Source organism: Metopolophium dirhodum, chromosome 4 (genome assembly GCF_019925205.1).
Source record: "Metopolophium dirhodum isolate CAU chromosome 4, ASM1992520v1, whole genome shotgun sequence".
Taxonomy (NCBI): domain Eukaryota; kingdom Metazoa; phylum Arthropoda; class Insecta; order Hemiptera; family Aphididae; genus Metopolophium; species Metopolophium dirhodum.
The window spans coordinates 21,835,912-21,856,349 of NC_083563.1; the positions used below are offsets into that span (position 1 = coordinate 21,835,912).

The window sequence follows — 20,438 nt, forward strand, 5'->3', positions numbered from 1 at the left end:
ATAAGAGGTCAATTCACTCTAATTTTTAATCTAACGGAACTACACGTGTTCTGCTGAGCGTAAAATTTGTTATGTTACGCACTTGAAAGACATGCGAGTATACATATGCGAGTATCACGTCCTCTTAACAATACCCACATTAGGTATTTAATATTATTACTACAGCCCTGCAGGCATATTAGTTAGGTAACAATTTATTATAAGACAATTTACTCTGAAACACTTATAACCGTACAAATTATTATAATTTTTAGAAATTCTACATTAGTTATTGCGAATTGCGATTTGTGATTCAATAATAATTGAACGCAGGTACCGGGCTTATTATAGATTACATGGAAATTATAGAATTTGGATTTTTGGAATTTGTTGTATGACAATTCTGTTGTACATATAATAATATTCTTATTTCTTATAGTAGTCAGCACGATTTAAGATGATTATATTATATTATTATTTATTTATAATCAATGATATATTGATATTATCTTAAATTGTGGAAGTTAGTACCTATTGATAAACTTTTATTGATCTCTAATTTTATAATTATATTATGTTATTAAACTTATTAACATATATTTTATTATACCTACTGCTATAGTCTATAGATAAAATATATATTGGATATCGGAACCGACAAAAAAAAATAACCTCTACATCATGATTAAAGATATACCTTTTAAAGGATTAAAGGTATATCTTTAATCGTGCTCTACATCAAAATATTTCGTATGGATTTCGATTCCTAAAAAAAATGTATTTTAGGGCTCCGCCTAAAATGCGTTGACTATAAAAAAAATAATAAGTTGTTACCTTGGACTGTAATAATTTATTATCAATTTGTTATCAACTATTATTCTTATCAATTCGGTTTACTACGAAATATGTGTAAAAAGCAGCTGATACTACAGACTAGACAAATGACCTCGATTGTTTTGTTTTGGAAAAATTAGATTAATAATATTTTGTTGTTATTATTGCGAATTGTGATTTGTGATTGTGAACTTTAAGCAGAACAAAAATTAAGTTCCTTTTTTATTGACATTAACAGTTACAATTTACATTTTATTTTATTGTGTATGTTTAGTAAATTATTTGTGTAGTCATTAGTAATTATTTTATAAGTTAAATACTAAGGAAATATATTTTATATAAACTATACAGTATTACAGTACTCAAGTCAAACAATTACCAATACTGTGAGTTATATTATTTATGTAATTTGATTATATACTTTACAACGCTATAACAATTATTCTAATAAGCTGACATCATAACAGGTTAAAATCGACAGATAGTTTGATTTTTGCATAGACCTATAAAACAATTCTTTTATAGGTCTATGGATTTTTGCTAGTAAAAAAATAGCAAACTATTTTTAAGAAAGAAAGTTTGTGAATGTAAGCCTGTTATGATATGTACAACATACTTACCATGTACCTGAATATAGTATAATATAGTAGTATGTATAATCTACAGACAGATATTATTTTTTTGTCTAAACTCAAGAATCAATAAATATATTCTGGCAGGCCAAATATTTTTATTTGTATTTCCTTTTTTATTAATTTATATTTAATATTTTGATGCATATTTTTATCAAAATAAAAAATTCTATAGGTAAATTTGTTAGTTATGCCTATAATCTATGTATGTTTATTAAAAATAAAAGGTATTAGATATATTTTATTGTAGGTGGTAATTAATAAATATTAGGTACCTATATACTATAAATTTTATAATAATAAATGCTATAATATTGCTAAGCAATATAACATATTAACATATTATTATGTTAATATGTGTCAGAGGTTTTCATTTTATTTGAGTTTATTTAACTACTTAGTTCTCATACTTAAATATTTTTGTTAATTCATTGTTCATTATAAACAATATTTTCTATTTTTTCAGATTGTTTTCATTTAGATTTTTATTTGATTGGAGGCTACAAACATAATATCTTATCAAATACTATAACATTACATTGAAGATCGTTAACTAAAAAGTAAAATGTCTTTTCAATCATTAGACCTTCTTCTTCAACAAGCAGATGTATCGGAAAATAAAAATTTTACAAAAAAAACAGACAAGATTAATTTACAATCATCATTTGGTCTAAATGATTTAATGTTTGATGACAATGAGTTATTTTCTTGTGACCAAAACATTTCATCTTCAATGTCACAACTACATCTTAACAATCAAGTGACTGGAGAATGCCAAAATATATCAGATTATATAAGCAAACATTTATCATTATTATCTACAGATGAACCTAAACTTTCAGTTGTTGAAAATGAGAATAATGTTGAACCAAAACTACCTCTTTCTGACATAAAAAGTGCAAGTTTCATAAATAATATAAAATGTGATGATACAACTACCTCTAAGCCAACTCTAAAAAATAAAGGTGGCTATATTCAAAAATACAAAATATTCCGTACTAAATCATTAGCAAAGGTTCGGAAATCACCTTTAGAAAAACCCGATTCAGGTTTGAGCTTAACATTGGGACGGAAATACCCAAAATCAAGTTTAAACTTAATGAATAATTATCTCTGTAATGTATTAATCGAAACGCGAAGCTGTGGGTTCAGATTTAACACCCCTTCTCCAGATGAATTAGTGTTATCTTGGATGGATATTGTTAGACAAATGCCCAATAAGTAACATTTTTAACCATAAAGAGCTCTAAAAATAAATTATTTGTGATTTTGATACTGTTAAATGTATTATTTTGACAAATCGACTATAAGTTATTGAAAAAAGTGAAAATGAATGATGAATAATATGGAATTTTGGAAGGTCATTACATAATTTACATTCAGTTATTTTCTACAATATCTTATAAATGTATATAGTATTCTTATATAAATTATAGACTAACATTTTGATTTGTTAGTTACCTACATATATATATATACCAAATATAAATTACCAACCAATTTATCGTTGAAATTATTGTTAATTTAAAGATATTTATATTTTAAATAGATATATTTTAACCTCGATAGGTATATTATATGATTTTAACTGTAAAATTTTAAAATGTAGTTTTATATTGCATCATATATAATTATAATATATAAGCGAGGTAAGCCAATCTAAAATAACTGATTCAATATATTATCTAAACCTTCCTTGAATCATTAAAATTGGTCAATAATTAAGTTTTTATTAAAAAACAATTTATCATGTATAAATAATAATTATACTCAGTAACTGAAGTCTGTGGCCTAGTTAGGGACTTAATAACTGTAGGTAGAACCATTGATTATAAATACTAGTATTTATAGTCAATGGTAGAATTTTGAGAGTTTCTCTAAGGTATTCTAATGTGTTATAGGGTAGGTACACCCATGTCTTATACAAACATTGTAGGGTTTTTAAAATTATTAATTTTCGTTTATATCATTGGAAATAATAATAATTTATGATAGTAAGTTAAAACAGTTTTTATTCATGATAAACTCTTTCATCAAAATGGAGACTAGATTTTCACTCAATCATGTTACTATGATTTACAATACTTGTAGTAAAATAAGCTGTTGACTATGTTAAACATCACGGTAACCATGCTCAACAATAATTTTAAAAAAAATTTTCATTATGTATAAAATTATAAAATAAGAACAACACTGTAAATGTAATTTTATTATAACATTGGCATGTAGAAAAAATTATACTCAGTAAATGTGTTCAAAACATATTTTTCTAATTGTGAAGCAAAAAAATAACTCATTGATAACTGATCCTCTGTAGTCCTATTCTATGTCTAAATGCACACACGCTATCCTTTTGTGGTGTTTTCTATTATTTCTATAAACATTTATGTTTATGAATTATATAATTATGTTTTTATTTATTCAAAATCTAAATATAAAAATTGTATAAAATATGTATCATTGTATAAAATTTGTTAATACAATAAATCTATTTTTGCTAAATATGTTGTATTATAAATTATTGATAATTTAAATTACTACCAGAAGCAGATTCAAAGAATTAGCAAAAAGAAAATTTACAATCCTTAGAAGTTACTGATTTTTGTAAGGTATTTGGCTATATAATTAAACCTTTAGATTTACCACTCATAAGTAATTAATATCAGTTAAAAATATTAGAATTGGCTCAAAGAAAATGAGTTAATAAAAACTAAAAGTTTTCCTAAATGTGTACTCTATGTATCAGCAATCTGTATTTCAATCTAAGGTAATCGGGCTGAGATATTTAGTGGTACATATTAGATGGGACAAATAACTCTATTTAAAAAATCTAAAAATCAGAATTTGAATACATGTATTGTTAAATGAAAAATAGTGGTGAGCTAGGAGCTGTGGGCATGTTTAGTGAATCCCGTTACATATGATTATTATATAGTAATAGTAAGGTTTGAGTAATAACTAATATTCAATAATGTGAATGTCTAATTTTTATCCCAGTTTCTACTAAGTGAACAGCTGTGAAGAATTTCAAGATAAATTATACATGGCTAAATATATATTAAGTTTTTTATTTTTAATATATTTAGCCATTATATATATAATATGATCAAAATGTTGAAATTTAATTTTGGCGGTTCAATAGCAGTGTACACCGCGCGGTAATCGCAAAATTACGTGTGTCAGAACGTATTCTTCTGTGGTCGCACAACAAGCCCACATTGGCAACACTGTCATAATATCCGAAAGTTGAAAACGTTTCGTTCGTGTTGTTTACATGTTTCGGATTTTTTTTTATCGTTTCTCAATTCTACTCCGTTTCTCGGGCTTTAGTCTTATACCTACTTATTTGTTACTATTATTATTACTATTATTATGCGACCCTAAACATATTGCAACGCGTCAACGCTACATAAGTACACGACCGAATTCTTCCCTCGTTCACTGTAGCCTTCTTCAATATCTTTTCTATGACTATTGACTGCAGCTGTGCATCTGTGTTTATCGGATTGATTTTCCGATCTAGCTTCTTTGAGCTCCTCCGGCCGGCGAGCCTTATCGATGGGTGAGTTTTCTCGGGGCTTCATTCTACCACTTTAAAACGATACTTTGAACATTTTCCAAGTGTCAGGCGTATGAATAAATAAATAATTAATTACGTCGAAAGGTTTAGGTACAACTGAAATCGAACACTGTGGCCTGAACGCGTGCTACTAGTTCCATTATGTCGGTCCACTACAAGTTCAAATCCGCCATTTCTTATGATACGATCACGTTCGATGGTCTCCACATATCTGTGAGAGATTTGAAAAAGGCTATACTTCATCAGAAACAGATCGGCAAGAACACGGATTTCGATCTACAGGTCACCAATGCCCAGACTAATGAAGGTAAGGCTAACAACAGTGTATCTATATAGGTACTGTGTATTAATTATTTTATGCCTGGGTGTAAAAATTGCCTCTAAAATTTTTCTGAATAATATTAAATTAGTTCAGCTGATGTATAACTCTAAAAGTAAAATAGTTAAGTCTGAAAACAATATTACCTTTAATCATAATTTGGGTATCATTTGTGTTAAGGGGCAAACTATATTTACGTCTGAACTTTTTTGTTTTAAATGTTAACAATTTAATATTGGTAAACTTAGGTGTAGGGGGATTGTCCCACTTACCCTCATTTTCGCCATTGGCCGGTGTGTATCGATTTATTAATAAATTTTGGTGGCGTCGCGGAAGTAATGCGAAAGCAATTCCCGCTGCATCGTTGGTTAAAACTGAAAAAAATAGGTAAACTTAGGTACCTATTATATTTTTATCTTTAAAATGTTTAAACCCCTAAATGTTAATAAGGTTTGTAATAATTAATTTTAACCTCATTCATAATTCTAAATTAGATGGAAAAAAATTTTTGGGACCTCTGATGATTTTGTAAATCATAGGCTAATTATAAACCAAGAAAAAATATAATTGTAGCATTCTCTTAATAGTTAATATTAGATACCTACATTTTATATAGTTTATATTTATATTTATATATTTTTTTTATTTTAATTAGTATTATGTTACACTTTAACACATCAAATGTTATTCATGTCATGTTCTATTTACATTAGCATACATAATAAACCAAATTTCAATAATCCTAAATTATTGTTTTAGAATATACTGATGACCAAACATTAATTCCAAAAAATACGTCATTAATTGTTTCAAGAATACCACTTACAACACAACAAAAAAAAGCATGGTATGTATTATTATTTTTTTCATTTGATAATGAAAATTTTAAATTGTATGAACCCTTTGATAAATTAATTATTTGTATCTATAACTTTTATAGAACTTAAAATGTATTATTATTTAATAATACATTTTTAATTTATCTAAAGTACATTTATTTCATGTGTTTCTGGGTTGGAATGAAAGACGTTAATTCATAGATTTCAGCATAAATTTAATTTCATCTTTTTAATTTGTATATATGTATCTAAAGTACAACACTAAATATCGAAACACTAATGTGTTACAACCTGTGAATGATGTAAATATATGCCATTCTTCTATAGGACATACAAACTATATTATGTACATATACGTCAATATAAAGCGTTAAGATGTCAAATCCACATATTGTACCTTGAGGTACGTTTTTCCTGCAGTTTCTGGACACAGGGCGGCTAGCATCACTACCTGTTTGGACATAGTGTAGTGTTTAACGCGGCTGTGCTGTTGCAGTGTTTGACACTGCAGTGAACCGTACCTTAAGTCTTATAAACAGATAACATAACAAATTTTCTTTTAGGTGGTAAACATTTGTGTTCACTTTAACAATAGAGTGAATTAATCTATAATCAAACTTAACGGTATTTTACATTCTCTGAACTTGCTTAAAAATTTAAATACCTTAATAAATTAACTAGAGATAATGTTCTTACCATTAAGTTTGATAAATGGTTGTTTCACTCTTATATTAAAGCTAACAACATCAAATTGGAACTGCTGAATACAAATTTGCTATGTTGTACATTTTTAAGAATGATATAACACAAGCGGCTGTGGTGTTATCTTAAGAAAGTACTCTACCTTCGAACTTCAAGAAGCTTTATCCAATTTAAGATATCTTTAATTGTGTACAACTATTTTAGTCTTATTCTAAAATAGGATATGTAGGTACAAGGAATTTCTAAATGATTTAAATCATGAATTTTTCACCATTAATTGTCTTGCTGATAAATTATTCAAACTTTAGTCTTTATACACACCTAACATTTTAATAGTTCAGTTAAATTTCAAATGGATAATTGACATCAAATTATAACAGCTTGTGTTTTTTTTAGGGAAAGAGCCGAACAAAACAATCAATTAGTCCTTTCAAAACAGGTATATCTTATATAATATATTTAACTATTTTCTTTGTTATACATAATTTATTAATTTGAAATTTGAATTTAATAGATATTAAATTTAGATTCACATGAACCAGATTCTGCTAAACTTAAGGTAATATATTGTTTTAGTTCAAATGTAAAGTTAAATTAAAATAATAATTTTGAAATTCTATAGGGTGCAGATTTACTTGGTTCTAATGCAAGCGAAGAAGATAAAATCAATGCTATGATGGCACAATCTACACAGGAATATGACCCATCTAAGTAAGTATATAATTAAATAAAAAAATATTTAATTATCATAGAAACAAAAAATTTTTTTATAAAATTTAAATAGGTAGTCAAATCTTAATTGTTATTTTTCACAACATATTCAAATATATTTTACTATGTCTTATTTTTGGCATCAAAGCTTAAAGAAATCCTTGTGGCCATCTACATTTTCTTTACTTGTCATTATGTCCTGGATCGATTTCACCCATTCCTTCTAAATTGATAATTTTATATTTTCAACCTTACAACGGCTTACTGCCAAAACTCATTAACGGCAAAATTTCAATTTTTTTTTTTAAAGCGCTTAAGTTTGAGCTATAATTTGTGTAGAGGCTATAACTTAATATCGAAATCTCTATAAAACTGTTTTTTTAGCTTTTTCAATATTCATTATTATTGTATTGTAAGCTGTAAGAATTCATTTAATCGTTGATGTGATTGGTTAGTGTGATAAGTTTATATGATATAAAACAATAAAAATAATATAATATGCCTTTGTATCATACGAGGTATCATAGGAACAAATATAAACAAAATCCTAAAGAAACTTTTCAATTATTTAAAACGCCATTTACCAACAATTTAATTTTTACCGATATTGAGATTTGGCATGAAGTCGACAATAGGTAACTTCTTTTCTGCTTTCCTGTAAGTTTTTAGTTCAATGTTTAATTTTTTATGTACTTACAAAAATAAAAGATGACAAAAATTAATTCAATTTTTAATTTTAGCTTTGTGAAAATTCGAGGTGGAAATCAGTATGGTGAAGTACCTTTAAATTATGTTTGTCATCGTTGTCATAATCCTGGTCATTGGATAAAAAATTGTCCTAATAACAATACAACTGCAGTAAGATCAATTATATTTATTACTATAATTATTTTTGGATCTAATATAATACATTTTTTTTTAGGATCCAATTGACATTAAAAAAGCTACTGGCATTCCAAGAGGATTTTTAGTACCGGTTGATGGTCCTACAGTTCCTGGAGCAATGTTAACTGGTTTGGGTACATTTGCAGTTCCCAGCATTGATCAGTATGTATTTTAAGTACAGTGTATTGATTCATTAATTAATGTTTATTTTATTTTAGGGAAGCTTATAAACAAAGTATGAAACCACAAAAAAAACAGGAAACTGAAGTCGAGAAAGTAATAATTCCTGAAGATTTATTATGCACGTTATGTTCTGATTTATTAACAGATGCAATTATGATGCCATGTTGTGGTACATCGTTTTGTGATGAATGTAAATACATTTTTTTATTTCAGTAATCGAATCTCAATTTAAAAAAAAAGTATTTACTATTTATCAATTTTAGGTATTCGAAATGCTCTTTTAGAATCTGAAGAAAACGAATGTCCAGATTGTCACGGGAAAGAAATATCACCAGAAACTTTAATACCAAATAGATATTTACGGAATGCTGTAAATGGTTTCAAAGATAAAACTGGTTATAGTAAACGTATAGAAGCGGCAAAAGAAAAAATAACCCAATCTAAAGAGCCTCAGGCATCAATTTCCAAAATAAATATTCAACCACCAAAAGAAGGTAAGTTAAATGTTATTAATTTTATTCCATTCTCCAAAGTGAAATATTTTCTTTATCATACCTTTTACTTTTTCATCTTTCTCAACCTTTTATTTATCCAATTTTTCAATTAAATTTCTTTCAATTTCGACTTTTTAATCTGGATTTTGAAGACTTCAAATTAACATCTGGATTGTGTACTTTTCGTTAAATGAAAATTATAATTTATGCTGCTAACGATCCAAATGTTGAAGATTAATTTTAAATATAAAATAACATCTTTTATGCTATATGATTTATATGTTTTATAAAGTTAAAAAAACTAAAACTCAATTTATATATTTTGTTGAGAAATTGTAAACTTTTATGTACTTACTACAATGCAGATTTGGCATTTGATTTATTTTTTGTAAAACTAAATGCAATTTAAATGTTGGTAGCTTAATTAATTTCTTATATAACAGGTTACTATCTTGGTTATATTTGATTTTTAACATAATATGCATGATAATAGTTTTTTTTTTCATAGTTCCAACACATTTTCCAGCAGAAATATTAATTTTATATGTTAGTATGTTGCTACCCGCAAAAGGAATTCTAAGTATAATATTCTTTAACACTTTCATCCTGGGTCCTATTCTTTTTGGTCCTATATGTTTCTTATTACACTCCAAATTAATCTACATATATCATCTAGAGTTTAACTTTCAGAAGTGATCATTCCAGTTAGCACCCAATCACCACCGTCTGATCCTTCAATTGAAGAACCCAAAGATGAAATTTATCAAAAAATCGCTGCTGTTGGTGACCCTATTGATAAAACTCAACATAACTACTCTGCAATTGGCACAATCAATAATAATTCTCATAATCATTCTACATTTAAAACCAGTCAACCCCAAGTTCAATCCCAAGTTCCGCCAGTGTCTGTGAATAATAATAGTCGCCCAAATAATACAAATGTTTACATACCTGTAAATCCTTTTCAAAATACGCGACATACAGTTACAAAGTCAACAGAAAATCGGGGCCAACATATTGCACGTTATAATTCTCAATCTTTATCTATCCCCCCTCACCCTCACATGCGCCCTTGTTTGCCCGTAGGACCCGCAGATATTTCAGTACCACCACCTCCTTTTGCTCATCCGCCTCCATCGATCCAATCTGATGGCTATAATCAAATGCAACCGTAAGTTACTTTATTCAGTTATATAAATATTAAATTTGCCAAAAGTAAATTATCAAGTCAAATGTTTGTTTTAGAATTCATAATCCTCCACCACCTGGATTAGACAGAAACAATAGTCCAGCTAATGCTTCATCAGATGAAGGAATGCATCCTCCTGAGTCCAACCGTCATCAAATAGATAAATTCGATAACCAAACTGGACCTCATCAACCAATGATGAGAACAGGCTATCCTCCTGGTAAGTATTATCTATAATATTTAATTTGTATGTATAAAATGTTTACTTTAAAATTAAGACTATTAATTATTTTTTATAGGTTACTATCCACCACCACCCATGTCTAATTATGATCCATATAATATGCCTGTCGATATGAGAAGTCGAGGTTACCATCGAGGATATAGTAGAAGACCAACTCGTGGACAGCCAATGGGCTCTAATTATCGTCCTGATTATCGTAATGGGGGAAATTATATGAAGTAAGATTTTAATAGAAAATGTAGAATTTTTATTTGTTTAATTAAATTAACTCTATGTACCTATTAATTATAATATTTAGTATATTTTTTTTTAGTATTTAAATTTTCTTAAAATACTAAAACTTACATTAAAGTATCAAAAGTTCTAAATTTATATTTTATTATTTTAGTAATAAAAGAACTATAGATGATCCATTAGCAGTATTTCAGCGAATACTTCGAGAGCGTGACAGTAAACGTCGGGACATGAGAGTTCGTCATTCTATGTCCAGATCTCGATCTCGATCTTTATCTCGGTCTAGGTCTAGGGAACGTTCTCGTAGTCTGAGTCGTTCACCATCTAGGATTATGAATCATAGAACACGATCAATATCAAGGTAGTTAAATAAAATTAATTATTATTATATCATTATACATGTATAATTTTGTATGGTCATTATAGATCACCTTTACTACGTAATAGATCAATAACTCCTAGACGACGTAGCCGAACACGTTCTCGTAGTCCAGTAAGAAAACGCAAGAAGAGTTTGTCTCCTGTAAAACGTTTACCAGTTAAATCAAGGAGAAGAACTCGTAGTCCAAGTCGTGATGTGCAAGGACGAAGATCCAGATCTTTATCTCTGCATCGAAGGTAAAATTAAATCACTTTAGTTACAATAACCTATACTTGTATTTCAATACTTTATACTTTGTACATATTTAATTTTAGAACTCGCTCAAGATCTCGATCTCTAACTCACAGAAACCGAATGTCACCATCACCTCGTTTCAGATCAAGATCTCCATCTTTTTACTCTTCACCCGTTAGGTATATATTTTTTGAATACAAATTAGTATCCTGTAGTTAATTAATATTCATGAGCGCAACTATGGTAAAACATATAAGGGTGCTAGGGGTCAGACATTTGTTATTCATGTTTGATTATTGAATTAAAATAATTACTTCTTCCTCCCATTTAGTACAAGAAACACCAGTTAAAAGTATTCGAATTTCAAAACAATAGGTTTATCAAAAGTACAAGATTCCTGGTGATTTTATTTAAAAAAAAAAGGGGGGAAATGAGCAAAAACTAGAATTGTACCAATATTCATCAAAAATTGATTTTCTTATCTTGTTGCAATTCAAAAACAAATTACTATAGATACTTCAAATTGTCACCAAAATATATTATCATGGTATCATTTTTCTTATTAATTTAACTTTTGAACTATTATGGATATTTTAAATTTTCTATAATTGTCAATAACAACTGTTTAGGTAATCCGAAAAGCTTTAAAATGTAACACAAAGTTTCTCTTAAATTGTTATTATAGCTATTATAATGTATATTAAAGATAGGTGCAATTTTTTTTAAAAAACATTTGAATTTCAAATTTTTAAAAATCATGACTATTTGCAAATTATATTATAGTTATTAAATTACAAAATATTACATTTTTATGGCTAAGGATTGAAGATTGAAATTAGATATTTTAACAAAGAATAATGTTATAATATTATTTTGTTATAATTTAAAAAGTCTTCACTCAGAATAATTTTTCATTTGGGATATCATTGAATTTCAATTTAACACATACATTATAGTGACTCAACACTCTAGACCCCTAATGTACAACAGAGCAGTTACCTATTTTCCCACTTTTTATTTAACTGCTCTGTAATATTAAATGTGTACATAAATATTTTTCAAAAAAAATATAATTTAGAATTAAACTAGCTAATCTATATCTCACTTGCATGTGTGCTTGTGCAATGTGTCTTTAATTTATATTTTATATTTTTAGTATTTTCATAATTACTATATTTATTATTTTAGATTTAACAATTATCACAGAGAAGATGAAAATTTTGGACCTAAGGGTGGAAATTGGCGTGGTAGAGGCACCTGGAACAACAAGGGAATTTCACAACCATACCAACAATCACACAGGTACAGTTTTGTTGTAAATGTTTTTGCAGTATCTAGTACCGATAGTGAGTTCATATTCGAACACTGTAGATTACCACAAGAAGGAAACCCAATTAATCATTATTGCCAACATGAATTTTTTTAATTCAAAATTTTATTAATTTTCAACTATCTAATTATTTATCAGCTAATATCATAAATATTTTATTAGGTGTTGTTATTTTTTTTTATATTTTTTTAAATTTATATGAAAATGTTATTACTTATTCAAGAATCGATTCTGTGATAAAATATAGTGATCTTTATGTTTTTGTAAATCTTATGAATTATTCAATTTAGTCCAACAGAATATTCACTGTCAATTGTTTTATTTTATTTTTACTCTTTGATCTACTAGCTACTTAACTTGTAGTTTAATTTTTGGTGTGTAAATATAGAATATTATAAAGGATTGTATAAAACATGCATTTTATAACTTGAAATAATTTCCAATAATTTTTATTCTTTAAATCTTACACATTTTAAATACCTAAGTTTTCATTAAAGATTTTATTTGTTTATTCCAATAAACGAACACGTATTAGAGTGTATAAATAATGTTTACAAATGAGTCAAGTTAAAAAAGCTTCCTTAAACAATTATAATAATACTTAGCTAGCTAACAGTCATACTTAGAATACTTGAAATGAGGCGCCAACATAATATATATAAAATATGGCGTATGTCAAATGAATATGACTGATCTATATTTTTTTTATCGTTAGTTAATAATTGTATACTGTACATAGTTTACAAATATCAATTTAATAAAATTATAATAATTAATAAATGCATTGAAATAGTACTTCCTATGTAAACAATAATTTTGATTTTAATTCTGAGCAAAACAAGGAATGGATTTTACAATGTTTATTTTCTATTTGAGCTCTTAAGTTATAATTAGGGCTAGAAACTTGTTGCACTAAAAATGATTGAAATATGCAGTCAAAATCGTCAAATTATGCAGCTAATTTTATTTTATTTTTGATAAAACACATCAAACATATTACAAATTTAGAATTAAAATACCATCTACACCTTGTTTCACACTGTTTACAAAATAAAATAATTCCATTGGTAGAAAATATTCTCTGATTTCAGATATGTATTTAATTATACTATAGACACTTGCATGTTATGGGCATTTTTAAAATATTTGTAAACATTTTTATTCGTAAAACAAAACAACTTAAATTTAAAAAACTGATTTGTACTGCGTTAATAAATAATAAATAACATGATATGCAATCACCGTGATAAACGAACATGTACTAATTTTCATTTCTTCAACAATTTAGAATCTAGATGTCTTAGCCCAACTATTTTAGGTTAGGATCGGATATTTAGGTTCACAAATAATATTGTCTCTTGCCTTAACAAATTGTATCATAATTGCTCAAAGTCTTAAACACAAAATGAAAAACAAATTTTATTCTGCTGGTGAAAAGGTAATTTTCCTAAACACATTGTGCTCATAATAATTGCTTTATTAAATTTTTAAATGGTATGAAGGAACATTGATTTATTCAGTCAATGTCTTATTGTCTTGTACTTGTAAATTTTTTTTATTTAGAAAAAATAGTCTAAATTATTGCATAATATTGAATAAAGATGGTACATACAAAATCATATTTTTTAATTTACTAGTTGATAACCAATCTTAAGATAAACCAAGCTTACACTTGAAAATATTTGTATTAATAATTTATCATTGAAAAAGAGAAGGGCAGATTTAATGCAGTCTCTAGTACTCATTAATTGTCTTATGCTTATCTTAAGTTAGCATTTTAAGTATTTTAACCTTGCAAAATTGATTTTAAAATTATTAGAATGACTTGGTTATCATAGTTTTTAAAATAAATATTATACTACAATACTAATTTTCTAAAATTTCTTTTTTTTTTTTTTAAATATGAGGTTTATGATCATTCACTATATTTATCCAATCCATACATTTTTAATATGGTAAAATCATAATATACCATTCCGAATTTATGCATTTTATATTTAAATTAAATTAACCTAACCTTTTGGTATATATATACAATAATTGTTGACATCTGTTCAATATTTATAAAACATGTATTGTTACACTAAAGAATAATTTATAATTTATTAAAAAACATTAAATTTGGTTCATAAAGGTTTGACATATAACATCCATATAAAACTCAATCAAAGCCAAAAAAAAAAAAATAGTGATAAAAAAAGGCTATGTGGTTTATTTGTTATAATATATAGGTGGCTTTCGTTTACAGTCAAATTATTTTTTTTCTGGGCTTATATTACTGTTCTGTTTTTATTCATACTCTTACTATCAGTTAGAAGAATATTTTGATACTAGTTACTATGCTCCCTCCTTCCACTTTTGCATGAAAGTAATTGAGGTGGCGGCCTAAGGGACAAAAGCAAAGAGACATTTGCCCCTATCACTCATATTTTTTCTAGATGATACATTGATTTATTTTAAATCTTTAATCAGTAGTTCATTAACTTATAGATTACCATATAGAGAGCGCCTCAGGTCAAATACCCACTTGCACTTTAGTTTACTCTTCTAATTTAATAAGGTATTAGTAGTTGACAACTACTTTGGTGATTCCCAAATAATTTGGGTTGGGTTATGTATGTTGTCGTTTCAACACCCATTTACTTTGAGTCATTTAATTTGAATTATTAAAAAAGTTAATTGAATATAAATTGATTAGGAAATTTAAATGAGTGTCCTATTTTTACAAAAAAAAAATAATTATTATATTTGTTTTATTTTAAATTTAACATATTGATCCTTTCTAATTAAAATTTTTCTTTAAATTTTTAATGGAACTCAAAAACAAATACAATTTATATTGTGATAATATAATAATACAAACTGTTGGTAAATGTCATAAGTTGGAAAATACAAAATAATACACATTCTAATAGAAATGTTTTGATTTATTTTTAAATTTAAATTGTAATTATTACATTTTTATAATACCTACTACTGTTTTCTAATATTTATTGATTTATTTAATTTGCATTATATCAATACGTAATAAAGTTAATTTTGTTTTACCTACTTGTGGTTTTTACATCTTTTTTATAGACATACCTAGTTATAATATAATAATAATAATTGTAAACTGTAAACTGACTGATTAAATAATTATAGCTTAATTATGTTTTTTATATGTGTATATTATATAATATATATATATTGATTTAATATACGTGATTCACTGTATAATGTTGTATGGTTTATTAGTATTAATTAATCATTTTATTGTATCTGTGATATTTTAAGCTGTGATAAATGTGTACTTTTTTTAAAATTATATTCAATGAATTTTGATGTCCCATTATTGCTAGAATATTATTTTTTTATTTTATTCATGTTATGATTATATATTCAAACAAATGTTTCTCAGATAAGACTAAGACTTTATACTAAGACTGATTGTGTAACATAATTTAGAAAATTCTAAGTATGAATCCAATGTAAACTTTATTATGTATTATAATGGATTTTTTTTATACATATCTATAAAATGTTGCTCATACATAAACATTTCATATATGATAATCTTATTTTATGATTTCAATAAAATGTGGTTAAATTTTACATTGATGGTTTTTGTAAATTGATATTTTAATTCAATATTAAGAAATTTGCATTATCATTTCAAAAAAAATTGGTATTAATTACTAATTATCAATAATTATATTACGATGAAGCTGTGTACGGTTATACTTTTCTTACATTGTTATAATTTTATTAAAATATAATATGCTTTTTTTTTACAGGTTACTTTTTACAATTGTATTTCATATTCTTGTTTTTTTTAATAGTTTAAATTGATATTTTTGCTAAATATTTTGTAATCATTTAAATTATAACACTTGAATGAAGCTATATTAATTTGTGTAGGCAGATTTTTTGTAAATTTTTTTTGTTAAATAATACAAATGTTATAAGCACTTTTAAATTAATCTAAATTTATACTATACAATTTCTGTATTATATGCTTTGATAGCTATTTAATATACTAAGAAACTATTAAAAATTATTAATAATATATTTAATCTATTAGTTTCTTAACTATTTTAGTAATCGTAGACTATGCAATTGTTTTTATCCAAATTAAGTTTTCCTTTAACATAGTAGCCGCATGTTTCAAGTGTCCATTGTTCAATAAATAATTTTCTTATTTTAATTCTTATTCATTATACGTAATCATAAACATTTTAATTTGATTATTTTCAACTTTTGAATTATATATTTGATATTTAAATCTTTTAATTTATACAGGAATAATATAATTCTCAATATTGGACACCTTGAAATATGTATTTTAAGTTAGAGATAACTCTTAAATGCACATATACTAATAGTAATTTTTGAGTCATACTAGGTACTTTTGGCCTATGATTATTCAATGTATACTTAAATATACCAAATAAGTCCTTCATCAAACTGTCCTTATTACATTTCTTATTAATAATACTTATCCATTTTATAATCATCTTGTCCTGTCAAAATAATGCAGATGTTCCAGCCAATTTTGGAACCATTTTAGGACAAAAGGTAAATCATATCAACTTTTCTCTTTTCTAGCCATTTAGAAATAAATCTAAAACTTATGTTATTACTTAAATAATGGCCTAAAAAATCATAGAAGTTTACAGGTACAACAACAGTGCAGTACCTTACATCGAACATTATTCTACATCTTTAGTCGCAAGGATCAAATAAATTCCATATTTTGTTACAACATCAAAATAAATATCAGATAATGCTGTATTGAGTATTGGGCTTCAACGAGTATAAACTAAAAAAAATATTTAAATCATATCGTTTTTAGAGACATCTTGGCCTAATATTATGTGAACATTTAAGCCTATTAAAATCTCGAATGAGTTTTTTTTTTTTTGAAAATGAGATACATATAACATAGTTTATTAACAAATTTACTTTTGTTTTGTTTTTAACAGGTTTCGTGGGCAATTTGAAGGGCATTACGAAATAGGCGTTGACCGTTCAACAGAGTACACTAACAATTATGCACAGTTTGATCCACACTATGCAATGGATCCAAATTTAGTGCGTGATTGGGATGAAATTCGTGACAAAGAAATCCGAGAAAGAGAAAAAGAAAAGAAAGAGGAAGAAGATAAACAAAAAAAGAAATCTAAAAGCCAATCCCCTGTCAAACATCATAAACTTGAAAAACAAAGACAAGAACATAAACTATCTCCTGAAAAGAATCATAAAGACTCAGATAAAAAAGATAAAGGAAAAAGAAAAAAGAAAAAGGATGTAGATTTAGACAAGAAAAAGAAGAAAAAAAGTAGAGAGAAAAAAGAAAAAGATGATGGTAAAAAAAGTGACGAAAAAGAAAATAAAATCAGTGAGGGTGATATTAAACTTGAAATTGAAGGGGCTAATCAAACTAACCAAGAACCAGCTGCTCCTGGAACATCTGAATCGCCACTTCCTTTCGAATCTGTTGCAGTTAAAGAAGAGGTTAAAATTAAAAACTTCCAAAATGTCTCAGATGGTCTTTATGGGGACTTAGATGAGGTGGCACCAGTGGACACTAGTTGGGGCAGTTTTAAAATAACTGAAGAAACTGACACTTATATGAAATCAAAAGAAGAAACTTTGGGAGATACAGTTGAAGAAAAACCAAAAGAACCAGAAGTTTTAGCAGAATTGCCAGAACGATCAAAATGGGAAGTCGAAGAAGATACTAATACTATAGATGATAAATTTGATGTGGAAAAACAAAAAGAAGGAAGCCTTGTAGACAATTCAGAATCCCATAACGATTGTAATCAAGTTTCTGTAACTAATGAAGTATTAAAACGAGCTGAAAACGCTATATTCCAAAAAACTGTTAGAACAATAGATATATCAGGTAAGAAAACTGTTGTAGATAAATCTGAGGGCATCAAAGATAAAAAACCAGACATAATTAGAGACAAGAAAATTGAATCTGAAAAACATTTAACTAAAGAGAAAAAACCAGATAGTGTGAAGGAAAAGAAGTCTGAAGTTTCTAAAGACAAAAAAATTGAATATGTAAAAGAAAAGAAAATTATTGATACTAGTAGGGATAAAAAAATTGACAATGTTAAAGATAAAAAACAAGATATTGTCAAGGATAAAAAACATGATGTTTCAAAAGATTCTAAAGATAAAAAAACTGATGTCGATAAAGATAAGAGACCTGATGTGAAGGATAAAAAATTGGAAAATGTTAAAGATAGAAGAACTGACCGGGAACGGAGATCTAATGATAAATTATCAGAGACAAAAACAGTACCTGAAAAGTCGTCAAGAAGAGAGGATTACGCATCAAAACATAAAGATAAAAAGAATTTAGAATCTGATACTGCAGCAGATTCATTATCTATTCAGAGAGAAGCTAGAAAATTGGGTCATTCTATACAAATAACAATACCATCAGATTTATTAGATGATAAAAAAAATAAAGACGGTGCAAAACGTATATCAGCTAAAGACAGACTTGGTGATAAAGTAGAAGATAAAGATGATAAGCACTACAAGTCAAGAAATGAAAAGCGGAAAGCCTCTCGTTCTAGGTCTCCTGTGCGAGTGCATTCTACACTTATCGTTCCAGAGCCACCGCCTAGAAAAGCCAGAGCGTCTCCCAAAACTCGAAGGGATTCATTAAAAAAAGACAGGAATGCTAAAACTGAAAGAACGACTTCTTCTAATCGACCTTCTCGTCGGGACGATGAGAAAAAATCAGACCAACAAAAGAAAACTGAAACTCGTAGAATAGTAAGGCCAGACGAAAAACATCATCGTACAATAGAACATAAAAATGTATCCAAAAAAGAAGATCGTTTAGAGAAAAAAGAAGTAAAGAAAAAAGAAGAAAAACGGGAAGAGGTGGTGAAAAAATTGAAACCAAAAGAAAAAGAAACTGAGAAAAAAGAACGTAAAAACCGTCGTCTTGAACCAGACCGTAAAGTGTGTGATGAGAGGTTCGACAATAATGACGAAGAAGAAATAAAAAAATTACCTAAAGATAAAGAATCAGATGATTCAGTAAGTAGCTCTAGCAGCTCAAGCTCTTCATCGGATTCGTCACCAGTTCGGTCCAAAAAGAGAAAGAAGACAAAAAAACGAAAGAAGAAACACGTTAAAAAGAAGAAATTAGCCAGTAGTTCAGATTCTGACGATTCAGATTCATCATCAGAGTCTGATGATGCTAATAGTAGTAAACATAAAAAAAAGAAGAAGAAGGACCAGCGTAAACACAAAGTTCATAAAAAACCACTGAAAAAGAAGAAAAAGACTAAACATAGATAGAAAACAAAATCGATTTATTATGTCCAAATATTACGTTTTCTATAGTCATTGATTGTAAAAATACATATTATCTACCTACTCCAATTTTTTTTTTTTTTTTTACTAAATGTCTTTTAGTACATATTTTAATTTAAACTGCGTTTATTCAATTTTACATATTATATCGTTATAAATAAGACGTAACTATGTATAAGAACATCACTTATAACTATTATTTTAATTATATATATTATTATTTTTGTAAATATGGACGATGACATTATATATTTGTGATTATGTTAAAGACATGTTGAATAAATTTGTGTACTAGATAACCATTTTTTCCAATTTTGAACACCAATTTTTCCACTTCT

At 26.9% G+C, this 20,438-nt stretch overlaps 2 protein-coding genes across 4 annotated transcripts; both read left to right on the forward strand.

Annotated features, from left to right (window-relative positions):
* Window positions 1-920: 920 nt before the first annotated feature.
* Window positions 921-3,947, forward strand: LOC132942810 (uncharacterized). Its single transcript, XM_061011461.1, has 2 exons — window positions 921-1,199; window positions 1,912-3,947. Exon 2 carries the CDS (start codon window positions 2,011-2,013, stop codon window positions 2,668-2,670), a length of 660 nt encoding a protein of 219 aa, XP_060867444.1. The 5' UTR covers window positions 921-1,199; window positions 1,912-2,010; the 3' UTR covers window positions 2,671-3,947.
* A 786-nt stretch (window positions 3,948-4,733) lies between these two features.
* LOC132942403 (E3 ubiquitin-protein ligase RBBP6) lies at window positions 4,734-20,438 on the forward strand. 3 transcript variants are annotated; one of them, XM_061010731.1, is made up of 18 exons: window positions 4,734-5,007; window positions 5,110-5,332; window positions 6,104-6,191; window positions 7,282-7,324; window positions 7,400-7,444; window positions 7,508-7,596; window positions 8,337-8,454; window positions 8,519-8,643; window positions 8,700-8,854; window positions 8,928-9,158; window positions 9,849-10,329; window positions 10,404-10,567; window positions 10,647-10,809; window positions 10,980-11,186; window positions 11,273-11,443; window positions 11,522-11,620; window positions 12,630-12,743; window positions 17,736-20,438. In XM_061010731.1, the coding sequence occupies exons 2-18, from the start codon at window positions 5,167-5,169 to the stop codon at window positions 20,083-20,085; spliced, it is 4,809 nt and encodes a 1,602-aa protein (XP_060866714.1). In that variant the 5' UTR covers window positions 4,734-5,007; window positions 5,110-5,166; the 3' UTR covers window positions 20,086-20,438. The 3 variants fall into 3 exon arrangements, with proteins under 3 accessions (XP_060866714.1, XP_060866713.1, XP_060866712.1); XM_061010730.1 differs by having other exon boundaries at window positions 4,735-5,007; window positions 5,116-5,332; window positions 11,252-11,443; XM_061010729.1 differs by having other exon boundaries at window positions 4,735-5,007; window positions 11,252-11,443; window positions 17,736-20,437.

Bases quoted from the DNA above. Each gene is read 5' to 3' on its own strand.
- LOC132942810 (XM_061011461.1), top strand. From the start codon at position 2,011: ATGTCTTTTCAATCATTAGACCTTCTTCTTCAACAAGCAGATGTATCG.
- LOC132942403 (XM_061010730.1), top strand. From the start codon at position 5,167: ATGTCGGTCCACTACAAGTTCAAATCCGCCATTTCTTATGATACGATC. The intron at 11,187-11,251 runs GTAGTTAAATAA...TGGTCATTATAG, and splicing joins AGAACACGATCAATATCAAG to ATCACCTTTACTACGTAATA. The intron at 12,744-17,735 runs GTACAGTTTTGT...TGTTTTTAACAG, and splicing joins CCATACCAACAATCACACAG to GTTTCGTGGGCAATTTGAAG.